The sequence below is a fragment of the Impatiens glandulifera genome, chromosome 9, assembly GCF_907164915.1.
Source record: "Impatiens glandulifera chromosome 9, dImpGla2.1, whole genome shotgun sequence".
Lineage (NCBI taxonomy): Eukaryota > Viridiplantae > Streptophyta > Magnoliopsida > Ericales > Balsaminaceae > Impatiens > Impatiens glandulifera.
In genome coordinates this window covers 19,712,203-19,725,375 of record NC_061870.1, presented here as the reverse complement: position 1 = coordinate 19,725,375, position 13,173 = coordinate 19,712,203, and the positions used below count along the sequence as shown (strand labels likewise).

Here is a 13,173-nt window from a genome sequence, read left to right as displayed (position 1 = left end):
AAAAGAGGAATTAAGATATGTGCGATTATTTGTTGGATTTAGAAGGGCATGAAATTACATAACGGTGAAGATGTCAATAAAATCGTATTATTATAAAAATGTCAACTAAATCGCCACGAGATCGTATCATGGTAGAGATGTCAAAAATATGACACGATCTTTACCCTAATTATGAATTCTAAAGGCCTATATATATACATTGTAAACGAGAAGAGTGAGTGTGAGACTAAAAACCCAGAACAAACACAGAGAGTTAGAGTTTGTATTCCCTATTACAACTCTAATAAATCAATTCCCTAAAAGTATGAGGTAAGACATTGTTGGTTCAAACCTATGTAATATTCTTGTGTCGTTATTTTGTTATTTCTTACTTTTACTCTATTGTTCAGCATTCTACTACGATTGTTATTATCTCGTTTTCATTCTTAGGGTGATAATTTTCACCACAAATTGCTATTAGAGCCATGTTGGTCTAAGGCGGTTGCGGTTTGATTTTTTGATGAGTTTTTTTCTTGATTCAGTCAATTATTTTGAAGATTTGAGATAAAGTCGACTTCTAGGGTCGATATTGAGAAGTTCGATGCGACAAAGAACTTTGGGTTGTGGAAGATGAAGGTGAGGGAACACTTAGGCAACATGGGAGTTGCTAAAGCACTCGAGAGGGAATCACAATTACCGACCTCGATAGACGCGGAGAAAAAGATAGTGGTGTTGGAAATGATCTATAACACCATGATTCTTAGTCTTAGTGATAAGGTGTTGCGAGAGGTTGCTGGTGTCACAACGACAAAAAATCTGTGACTTTATTTGGAGTCTTGGTATATGACTAAGACACTATCGTCTCAGATCTACATAAAAAAAAGATTCTTCAAGTTTAGAATGATTGAGGGGAAGAACCTCCAGACATATCTCAATGATTATGTCAAGATTCTCCTTGATTTAGAAAACATCGAGGAGAAATACAAGGATGAGGATAATGCGCTAATACTTTTTGAATTCTTTAATGAAGTCGCATGAGACGTTTGTAGACATACTCGAGCATGGGAGGGAGGAGCTTACCCTCGATGATGTGATGAGTGTATTGAGATCGAAGGACCAAAAGAAGAAGAATGAAAAGAGAAATATAAGTGGAGATGGACTCTTGGTTCGAGAGAGAACCGAGAGGAAAGACAATAAAAGTAAGAAGAAGTGACGTTTGAAGTCTCTTAAGAAGAAATCTATTAATTGTTACAACTGTAATATAGAGAGGCACTTTAAGCGAGATTGTCCAGATTTTTAAATAACGATAGGAAGAAGATCAGAAAAATGACATCTCGCTAAAAGTTATTCAATAGGTCGAGAATGGGTACTAAAGTGAGGACGTTCTCATTGTCTCCATTAATTAGTCCGACAAGCGTTGGGTTATGGATTTTGGGTGTTCATTCCATATGACACCTAACGAGATTTGGTTCGATACCTATGAGAAGACTTCAGTGGGTGTAGTTTTATTATGTAACTATAAGTCTTGCAGGGTGATGGGGATCGAAATAGTGCGTTTGAAAATGTATGATGGAACCGAGAAGGTATTGACGGAAATACGACACATTCTGGACATTCGGAGGAATTTAATCTCTCTCGGCTCACTAGATAAATTTTGATTTTGCATGGAAGGGTGAGAAGAACATATTGAGAGTCACAAAGGGGTCACTAGTGGTAATGAGAGCCGTGCGAGAGAAGAGTCTTTACATCTTTCAAGGCAACACCTTGTTTGGTGATATGGCAGTATTGATAGAGCCTTGAGATGTATCGCCCACAAGTCTATGACATAAGAGATTGGAGAATATGAGTGAGAGGGGTTTAAAGGAGTTGAGTAAGAGAGGATATTTTGGAAATGAGAAACATGATGATTTGGAGTTTTGCAGGAATTGCATGTATGATAAAATTGCGAGGGTGAAGTTTGGGCGGGCAATTGAGGTGACTCGGGAGATGCTTAGTTATGTTCACTTAAAATTGTGGGGGCCGACGAGGACTACAACTCTAGGTGGACTTCAGTACTTCATCACCTTCATTGATGATGTTCGCGCAAGGTTTGGTATACATCTTGAAACACAAGGATGAGACATTTCCTAAGTTCAAGGAGTGGAAGAAGATGGTAGAGACTCAGACCGAAAAGAAGGTTAAAATGATCTAAACATATAACGGTTTAGAGTAATTAGGCAAGAAGTTCAATCAATTTATCAAGGAAGAATGGATGGTTTGTCACAAAACCATCGGAAAGACACCACAATAAATTGTCTTGGTGGAGCGAATGAACAAAGCGCTACTTGAGCATGTCCGATGTATGTTGTTTGAGGTCGGTCTACCAAAGCGGTTTGGGGTGAGGTAGTTAACACTATGACTTATCTTATCAATCATTTTCTATCAACGACATTGGAATGCAAGACACTCGAAGAAGTTAGAATGACGCTCCTCCAAAACTCGACAACCTGAAGGTATTTGGGTGTGTAGATTACATGCACCAACGAGATGAAAAGCTTGATCCGAGAGCGAAGAAGTGTATATTCGTTGGATACCTTGAGGGAGTAAAGGGTTGGAAAATGTTTTACAAGGACGGAGAGACGACTAAGTGCATCATTAATCATGACGTGGTCTTTAGGGAAACCGAGTCCTATTATGGAGCAACACGGTTAGTCGAAGCTGACGAAGTCACTAAAGAGAGAACCGAATTTGAGGTGGAGTTCCTAGGAGGGATTACTAAAGAATTGGTAGATACGGGCGAGGCTAGTGAAGAGGATGAAACAGACGGTCATGTAGAGGAGGAATGTACAAATCCGAAAGAGAACCTCAACTCCTACCAGTTAGCGCAAGATAGAGACTGTAGGACAACCTAAGCTCCGAAGAGATTTGGCTACTCCGATTTGGCGGCCTTTGCATTCCTTGTGGAAGATGAGGAACAAAATTTAGAGCCGAGATCGTTTAGAGAAGCGATGGAGAGCAAGAAGAACCGAATTGAAGCATGCTATGGAAGAGTTAATAACATTTCTTGACAAAAACGAGACGTTGGACTTGGTGGACAAACTCAAGAATCAACGAGTGGTTGGTTCAAAGTGGATGTTCAAGTGAAAAGAATGTGTAGAGGGTAGTAACAAGCCAAGATTTAAGGCGAGATTGGTAGTTAAGGGCTTCACACAATGCGAAAGGGTCGACTTTAACGAGATTTACTCCCTAGTAGTTAAGCACACGTCCATTTGTGTGTTACTCGCTCCAGTGAATCAGTTTGACTTGGAGCTCGAACAAATGGACGTGAAGATGACTTTTTTTCATCGGAACTTGGAGGAGAAGATCTTTATGATGCAACCCGAGGGGTTCGTTAAACTCGATGATGAAGACAGGGTATGTCTCTTAAAGGCCCACTTTGGTTTGAAATAATCTCCAAGGCAATGATATTTTCGCTTTGATGAGTTTATTGTTCGTAACAATTTCGTGAGGAGTAATTTCGATAGTTGTATCTATGCCAAGTGGGTTGATGGTTACATGGTCTTCCTATTGTTATACGTGGATGATATGTTGATCGCATCGAGAAACAAGGAAGAGGTTCACAAGGTCAAGAATTTGTTAAGGAGTGAGTTCGAGATGAAGGATATGGGACCGACAAAGAAAATTTTGGGAATGGTGATCGAGCGGGATCGGGAGAAAGGATCTTTGTTCGTGTCTCAAAGCGACTACCTCCAAAAAGTGGTCGCCAAATTCGGGATGTATAACGCTAAGGCGGTTCAAACTCCATTAGCTACTTATTTCAAGCTCTCCTCAAAGATATCACCAAGTATAGAGGAGGAAAATGTAAGAATGTCAAACACCCCATATACGAGTGTCATCGGGAGCCTAATGTATGTTATGGTATGTACGCGTCCCAATCTTGCCCACATGGTCAGTCTTGTTAGTCGTTTTATGGCAAACTCGGGGAAAGAACATTGGGAGGCGACAAAGTGGTTTCTCCATTACATTGGGGATCCTTAAATGTCGGTCTTTGTTTTAAACGGTGAGTGTAGGTGATGATAAGTTGAGAGGATATGTTGATGTTAATTTTGCAGGTGATTTGGACAAGAGAAGGTCCCTAACGGGATATGTGTTCACCTTATTTGGATGCTCGGTAAGTTGGAAGACACAATTACAATCTGTAGTTGCCCTTTCCACAACGGAGACCGAGTATATCGTTGTGACGAAGGGCGTCAAGGAGGTACTTTGGTTGAAGGGTCTCGTTGGTGAATTTAGGGTGAAGCATGATAAAGTGGAGTTGTTTTATGATACCAAAGAGCCATACACTTGACCAAGAACTCGATGTTTCACGAGTGCACAAAACACATCGACATTCGACTTCATTACATTCGAGATGTCATAGAGAGTGGAGCGGTAGAAGGTTAACCACTTCTAAAATTCTTATTTTCTTAAAGTAATTTAAATAGAGGTAGCAATTTCAACCATATTGCATCAATAACCTACATCAATTTCAACCCTGCTACATCAATCTAGCATATTCAAACTTTATCCCATTAAACCTTGCTACATCAATCTAACATATTAAAATCTTATTCCATCCAACCATATTGCATCAATCTAAGCATATTCAAACCTTATTTCATTCAATTCTACTGGATCAATCTAACATATTCCAACTTTCAAGGAAGATAAAGAAGATTATTGGTTAGCTACGTCAACTAGATCGATCCATCATTCAACTTTACGAGGAGCTTGGCTGTGATTCGAAGGAGTGGAAGATGAAGAACTTCAGTCTACAAACGTCCATTCATGAGGTAACCAAAAATTCATTGGGAACAGACCAACATAAACCATAAAAGCATGACGATTAATGCTTGAGAAAAATATGAAAGTTTTTTTGTGAGAACGTTAGGGTTATGCATCTCATTCAGAGTGAGACTAATTCTCGCGTGTTAGCACATAACTCGCAAACACACTTAATTAGACAAGTGAAATTTGTCGCCAGACGGGATCAAACTTAGAACCTCAAGGAGGCTGGGGGATATCCACCACTTTTTGTCGTTAGGCTAAAAATTAAGACTTAAAAATATAAAAATTTCAAGTAGAGAAAGTAATGAATACCCAAATTTGTATATGCATTAACATCAGATTAAGCGGAGAAAGTGGAATTGAAATGGTACCTTTGATTTGAACAAGATGCAAGTTTAAAAGCCGTCTATTTCTTCAACAACATTGAACTGCACTTCGATTCTAATTTTTCTCCCCAAAATAAGAAGTGAATTCCTTTTCCTCAACCTCAACAGATTCAGAGCCAACCCCTAATCCGAGATTTAAGACCATCAAAATTATTCGCTTCATCCTCAGACTTTCTCGTCGTATTTAGGGTTACTCAATCGAGAGAATAAACGAGTGAGAATAATTTTCGCGTGTTAAGCACATAACTCGCAAACACACTTAATTAAACGAGCGAAATTTATCGCCAGATGGGATCAAACCTAGAACCTTAAGGAGGCTGGGGGATATCCACCATTTTTTGTCGTTAGGCTAAAAAATGGGACTTAAAAATATAAAAATTCCAAGTAGAGAAAGTAAGGAATAACCAAATTTGTATATGCATTAACATCAGATTAAGTAGAGAAAATGGAATTGAAATGGTACCTTTGATTTGAAAAAGATGCAAATTTAAAAGCCGTTTATTTCTTCAACAACATTGAACTGCACTTAACTGTGATCTTAGAAGTTCTAGTGATCTTAGAAGCTCTAGTGATCGCATTTGTCATGTTGAAATTCTATACAGCAACATTTAAAGATGTTGAACTAACATCACCTCTCGATTCTAATTTTTCTCCCCAAAATAAGAAGTGAGTTCCTTTTCCTCAACCCTCAACAGATTCAGAGCTACATGTCACGGGCTAAAATTAGATCCGTGTGGCACTAGGCTAGATCGACTCAGATTCTAGCTAGTAAGCCATTTTTCACAATGCAAGAGAACTCAAACGCAAGAATACTTAGAGAGAGAAAAACAAAGCTTGAGAATAAGATTGTATTAGAAAGAATACTTGATAATTACAATGGAATACCTTCAGGGTATTTATAGGACTTACACGTATTAAATTAGGAATTACGTCTAATTACAATTTAATTACACTAATTTAAGATATTTCTTCCATAACAAGAATATCCCTACCTAATTTAGAATATCCCTTGTAATCTCTTCCTTAATTAGAATATATATTATAATCCTTTCCTTGATTAGAATATATCTTCTCATCCCTTCCTTAATTAGATTATCTTCCAATCTCTTCCTTGATTAGAAGATTCGTTGGGCCCACGTAGGTAACTGGGCCTCTCTTTGGCTAAGAAGATTAGCGCACTATCATGCCAAGACTTTAATGAGCCTCGACATCCCCCGGGATTGGGTCGTGACTCTAATGGGCCGTGACATACTCCCTCACCTTAGTCGTGGCCGTCCTCGATTCGACCTTGGCATGATACTCTTCAACCTCTTCCTTGAAACATTCCCCACACGGTCCCTCGTATCTGTGCACAAGTCCCTTGAGCACATATTACATAGACTTGCATTCTGGAATATCATGGAAGTACACCTCGTGGATCGATGTTTGCACCCCATAAAAATGGGACATGACATACTCCCCCACCTAAGTCGTGGCCGTCCTCGGCACGACCCTAGACCGGTGCATGGTGATCTTCTTTCTGGCGTCCCCTGAGCGCTCTTCCTCCCCCTTTGCACGTCACGGCATTGGGTGCACTTATGGTCGCCAGCCTTAACCGATATAAGACGTTTCCCACACATCTCTCGATTGAACACGGTCCCTTGAATCTGCGCACAAGCCCCTTGAGCACATACCGCATAGACTTCAACAGTTGCGGGGGAAACTTCCCTCTTTCCATCGTCCCCTTCCTTAACTGCACACCCTTTTAGATTTGCCCTTCTCTTCATATTCTTGGTGTCTCCCTCTGAATATGCCTGAGCACGATCTGCTTCTTTTCCCACGGACTTGGTGCGAGTGAAGGCAGACTGACTTTGGCCCACGTTGCCTGTGGCCAAACCTTGTGGATCTAATAGTTGTGTGTTGTCTTTAGCCTTGAGCCCCTCGAAGGCTTCGACACACTCTATCTGGACTTCCTCGGGTACTTCCTCTTTTCCCTTGGACCCGTCCCCATCATCCATCTTGGTAAAAGTGGCAAATGTCTCTTTACCACGTTTGCGACCTCGAACGAATCGCATCGCTGAGAACCTGCTTATTCCCTCTGATTCTCTCCTTGTTGGAATCACGCTAGTCTTCCCGTGATCCAAAATGATTAAAGAATCGGAATAAGGCATTATGCAAGCGCGTAACTGATCGCACCATTCTAGTCCCAACACTACGTCGTAGTCTTCCATTGGAACCAAGGTAAATGAGACTGTCCCATTCCAGCCTCCGATCCTGGTGTGCACTCTCCTAGCCTCCCCATTTACCGGCTTGGCTACATCGAAGGACTTCACCGTCCCTCTTGTTGGGCTGATCCGCAGACCCAACACATTGGCTACTCCTTCTCGCATTAAGTTGTGCGTAGCCCCTGTGTCTACTAGTGCCTTGATGCGTTTTCCCCCGATCCAAACTTCCACAAACAAAGAGCCCCTCCTTGTTCCCTTGTCCGGCTTCGCAACACTAGTCTTCACAGCATTGAGCAGTCTTAAGGATCCTATTTGAGTCTCTTCTTCCTCATCAGAGGACTCAGTTCCTTTAACTGCTGCAACCTTTTCCCCCTTAAACGGGCACATAAACTTTATGTGATTATGAGCACCACAAATATAACAGGTTATTGGCTTACTCGAGTCATCGGCTTGCCTCGTTGAGTTTTTATGTGCATGCCCCTTTTTAGATGAACGGTCTCCCCCACATTTCTCCTGGTCCTGTGGGCGGTCTCCCCCACCTTCTTCCCCATCATCTCTGATGAACTTTGGCCTGTTCACATACACTTTGAGCTCTATCAATCTTTCTGCAACCGCTATTGCCTCGGAAACGTCCCGCACCTTGGCCCTTTGCAGCTCCAACTGTGCCCAAGACTTTAGGACGTTAACAAACGCGAACAGTGCCTCCTGTTCCGTTAGACTAGGTAACTCGAGCATCAACTCCTGGAATTCCTTCACATACTCCTTGATGGTCCCTTTGTGCACAAGTTGACTCAACCTTTTCCTAGCTTCGTACTCGGCATTCTCTGGGAAGAATTGGCCTTTGAACTCGGTCTTGAAGTCTTCCCATGTTTCCATCCTCAAGGTCCCTCGTTCAATATCTCCTTCTCGCCTCCTCCACCACAACAATGCCATTTCTTGTAGGAAGAAAGGTGTTGTCTCCAACTTGTCACGATCATCAAGTATGCTTGATGCTCGAAAGTACCTCTCCATGTTCCAAAGGAAGTCCTCCACTTCCCTTGCACTCCTCGATCCTTTGAATGGAGTTGGCTTAGGAACATCCATCCGTTGAGGTGTCGCACCTCTATATTCCCCTCCATTCCTCGCAATCCGTCTTTCCATCGATTCTAGCCTCTCCAAGATCTCCCTCTTGAGAGTCTCAACCATTGCATGGACTTCTCCCCGGATTGGATCAAACACCTTCTGGCAGATGTCATTAACCTCCCCTCGAACCAATCCTAGCACTTCGTCACGAATGCTACAATTCGAACCGTTAATGATCCCCATTAACTCATTCTCCAACTTTTCAGCACCCTCGTCCAACATCGTCACCTTCTCGGCCACCGCGCTAAACACTTCGAGAGCTTCTTGGTGATCGCTCATGCCTTCTTCAAGCCGGGTCACCCGCGCTTCCATGGCAGCACCTCTCTCGACGGACTTATCCCTCTTGGATCCCTTGTCCTTATGTTGGCCGGTCGGAACCTTAGTGACAGTAGTTCGTGAATCCATTTCTTGCAGCTTGAATGCGGAAATACAAACTTGCTCTGATACCACTTGTCACGGGCTAAAATTAGATCCGTGTGGCACTAGGCTAGATCGACTCAGATTCTAGCTAGTAAGCCCTTTTTCACAATGCAAGAGAACTCAAACGCAAGAATACTTAGAGAGAGAAAAGCAAAGCTTCAGAATAAGATTGTATTAGAAAGAATACTTGATAATTACAATGGAATACCTTCAGGGTATTTATAGGACTTAAACGTATTAAATTAGGAATTATGTCTAATTAAAATTTAATTACACTAATTTAAGATATTTCTTCCATAACAAGAATATCCCTACCTAATTTAGAATATCCCTTGTAATCTCTTCCTTAATTAGAATATATATTATAATCCTTTCCTTGATTAGAATATATCTTCCAATCCCTTCCTTAATTAGATTATCTTCCAATCTCTTCCTTGATTAGACGATTCGTTGGGCCCACGTAGGTAACTGGGCCTCTCTTTGGCTAAGAAGATTAGCGCACTATCAGGCCAAGACTTTAATGAGCCTCGACATCCCCCGGGATTGGGTCGTGACTCTAATGGGCCGTGACATACTCCCTCACCTTAGTCGTGGACGTCCTCGATTCGACCTTGGCATGATACTCTTCAACCTCTTCCTTGAAACATTCCCCACACGGTCCCTCGTATCTGTGCACAAGTCCCTTGAGTACAGATTACATAGACTTGCATTCTGGAATATCATGGAAGTACACCTCGTGGATCGATGTTTGCACCCCATAAAAATGGGACATGACATACAACCCTAATCCGAGATTTAAGACCATCAAAATTATTCGCTTCATCCTCAGACTTTCTCGTCGTATTTAGGGTTACTCAATCGAGAGACGATGATATGAAACTGTTCTTAAAAATGTTATGAATGATTAGTTAAAGTTTGTTAAATTAATCAAGGTTGTTTTAGGTATTATTAAAGTGGAAATAACACCTCTATGAAATAACATAAATATCCTTATTTGTTAATTGAGAAGTACAATTTGAAGTCATAATAATTCAATATATGTATTGTTTAACTCTCTAAATGTGTATTTTTTTTATTAATATACCAAATAAAATTATTTAAATAATTTAAAATAAGTTTTTTAAATAACTCAAATTTATTAAGTTAAATTTGAATAATTTATTTAATTATTTAAATATTTATTTGGTAAAATTTTACAAAAATGAGTTTCCCCTAATCATAGTCAGCCCGAGTTGGATTTCTATTTTTCTCTTCCATGTAAACTCAGAACGGGACTGGACTGAACTCAGCAAAAGCCGTAAAGCCGTAAAGCCATAAGGCATTGCCATTTTTTCCTTCAACCCTGAAACCAGTTGTTCCATCGTCCTCTCGAGAGCTAAAATTAAATCCATGAGATTTAATCGATCCGATGGCGTCCTTCTTCTGATGCTCTCTTTGTTCCTCTTGCTTACTCCTGGTACTTCATCTCTTTTCCTTCGCTTTACATACAATTATATTTATTATTAGGGTTTTAGATTAGATTGATTCAACGATCTGCTTATCGGATGTTATTTTTACTCGTTGACGCATCTACTGTATAGATTCACTCAATCACCTCTGTTTATCTTACACCTATGATCCACCCAATTTAACATTTAGCTACTTATCTTCTTGTTCTACACATGCCTTTCTTTGATTGCAGTCATCCCAACTTAGCAAAATCATCTATTTTTCTTTTCCTAGTTCGCCAAATAGAACATTGTACTCTTACTTGCAATTACTATACAAATCCTTCAAGAAGATGTGGAGATGAAGAAGTTTGATTCTTTACATGTATATATACTCAATTAGAATAAGTAACTGCCTACTAACTAGTATCTCTAATTAGGGTTTAACCTGGTATATTGAGAGCTTGCATACTTTAGTTCTTTCTTGTAGAGACTTTTCAACTGCAATTAAATTGAATAAAATGGTTAGGAAGCATGAAATAGAGAGACTGCATCTAATTCCTATGAGATGTCTATGATGACTCTTGGTGGGACTTTGCTTCTTAGCAGCTAAATTTCTCAGCTGTGTTCCTGTTTATGCGACTTGTTTCCATTTTGTAACTAGTTGAAATCAATTCCACATATGCACAATAACATGTTCATGACTGTGGATTCAACTGGAGCTAGGTTCCTTGCTCAATGCCTCAAAGATTTTACTTCCTTTTTGAAACATTCATTTCAAAGGAAATGTATATATATATAATAAAGGGGAAGTAAAGAAAATGAAATAAAACAAGGTTAGCCACTTACTCCAGAAGTTAGGATCAGCTGAAGTAGAGAAAAGAAAATGAAAAATGCATACTTTTCTTGCATTGTTGTCTATTGGAGCAAGCAAATTTTCTTTTAAAATTGTAGCATTTTTTTAATGTATAACTCTTTTTGGTTGCTTTGCCTACTAAAGGAGAATCCAGTGAAGTATGCAAGTCTCCTGGTGGACGGTTTCCCCCTTACAAAAACGAAGGAAAACCCCCAATAACAATAACCAAAGGCCCTAAAGATTTAAACATTTGTAGGGTATTCCGTACAAAGACATGTTGTGATGTGGACCAGACACATCCTGCTCTTTTATCTATTAGAAGGTTAGCCTCATCTGGTGAAGCTAGCCAAGATTGCTTGAATTTATGGGAATTACTAGAATGTTCTATATGTGATCCCTGGGTTGGTGTTCAGTCAGGACTTCCAGTTATTTGTCCTACTCTGTGCGATAAAGTTTATGAGGCTTGCGCCAACGCATACTTCTCTATGGACGTGAAAACACAGGTTTGTTTAGTCTTCACGTTAAAATATTACACCTTATTTATGTAGTTATTTAAAAAAAACGTGTTCGATGAAAAGTTGGTTATTTGGGTAAATATTAAAGATCAAATAGTTGAAGATATTCAGCAATTAAATCTCAACAACTTTGGACTATATGTTTCAGTTTTTTTTGTAGATTGAAAGATCGTAACTTGAGTTTATTCATTGAATAACATTAGAACCCTACGACACGATTCTGTCTAGGAATTTCTTCAACTATTTTATTTGCGGATTTATCTTTATTAAGCTGAATGACTAAAATACCCTTTGTATGTAATATTTTAGAATGTTAAAAAATTAAATTGAGTAATATTTGGATTCTGTCTGATCTAATAATTAAACAATGATATATGATGATGGCAGGTCCTAGCTCCGTGTGGAGTGAATGACTTTGTTTGCGGTAGAGCATCTAAATGGATCTCTAACGGAACAGACCTCTGCCGAGCTGCAGGGTTTGCTGTTAAGACATCTGATCATATTGAAGAAACGTCTTGCTATGGTGGGAAAGCTAGTCTAGATACGATTGCGAAATCATGGAAGGGTTCGCAGTCTGCCGTACCAAAGAAACCGACTAAATTGGGATCATGGAATGATTTCCAAAAGTGGGCAAAAAAGACTCCGTTTGGTGAGAAAGTCTGTTGGGCTGTGGGTGGAATGGTTCTTACAGCAGGACTCTTCTTTTTAAGGTTTGAGAATGTTCTCCAAAATACACCTAATTGAAGCACTTTTTGGATCTGGATCTAGAAAGTGTTTCCAAATGGGGACTCATATTTACAATTGATCTATTTTAATATTTTACGATTTGACAGTTAATTGGGATAATGCAGTAAAAGGAAGAGTCACAATCAACGACAGAAATCATACACCATCAAGAAACCAGAAGCGAAAACAAGTAAAAATTTCCCCGTCAGAGGTGGACGGAAAATTGGAGTCCGTACATAAAAGATGTAACCGTTTTCAACTTCTTGGCAGGTTAGCCATGAAGTTTGTGTTTTTTTTCATTGGATTGGAAAAAACAATCTTCTTTTTAATGCTTTCATTTGATGATAAGAGACTCAATAATGCTATTTTAGGAAAGATCTAGATTTGTTATCTATACTTACAAACACATGTTTGATATAAGTGTTATAGCTGTTAAGGTAGCAATGAGAAGAGTAACAAACATGATGATGATATGTGTCCAAATTTTGTTTAGAGATATTTGATTTGATTTCGAAGAAAACTGTCACAATTTTCTCATGTTATGTGTATGTAAGGTAGCAATGAGAAGAGTAACAAACATGATGATGATATGTGTCCAAATTCTGTTTAGAGATATTTGATTTCATTTAGAAGAAAACTGTCACAATTTTCTCATGTTATGTGTATGTAAGGTAGCAATGTGAAGAGTAACAAACATTATGATGATATATGTCCAAATTTGTTTAGGGTTTG

General features: G+C 39.4%; 1 protein-coding gene across 2 annotated transcripts; it reads left to right on the top strand.

The window, feature by feature from the left end:
- The first annotated feature begins 10,179 nt into the window (after positions 1-10,179).
- LOC124913981 lies at positions 10,180-12,970 on the top strand. Of its 2 annotated transcripts, none has more exons than XM_047454435.1 (4): positions 10,180-10,373; positions 11,345-11,703; positions 12,103-12,425; positions 12,567-12,970. In XM_047454435.1, exons 1-4 carry the CDS (start codon positions 10,307-10,309, stop codon positions 12,679-12,681), a joined length of 864 nt encoding a protein of 287 aa, XP_047310391.1. In that variant the 5' UTR covers positions 10,180-10,306; the 3' UTR covers positions 12,682-12,970. The 2 variants fall into 2 exon arrangements, with proteins under 2 accessions (XP_047310391.1, XP_047310392.1); XM_047454436.1 differs by having other exon boundaries at positions 12,549-12,970.
- Positions 12,971-13,173: the final 203 nt, after the last annotated feature.

Excerpts from the sequence above, each read along its gene's own strand:
- LOC124913981 (XM_047454435.1), top strand. The coding sequence starts at position 10,307 with ATGAGATTTAATCGATCCGATGGCGTCCTTCTTCTGATGCTCTCTTTG. Across the intron at positions 10,374-11,344 it reads GTTCCTCTTGCTTACTCCTG|GAGAATCCAGTGAAGTATGC; the intron begins GTACTTCATCTC and ends TGCCTACTAAAG. Across the intron at positions 12,426-12,566 it reads GCAGGACTCTTCTTTTTAAG|TAAAAGGAAGAGTCACAATC; the intron begins GTTTGAGAATGT and ends GGGATAATGCAG.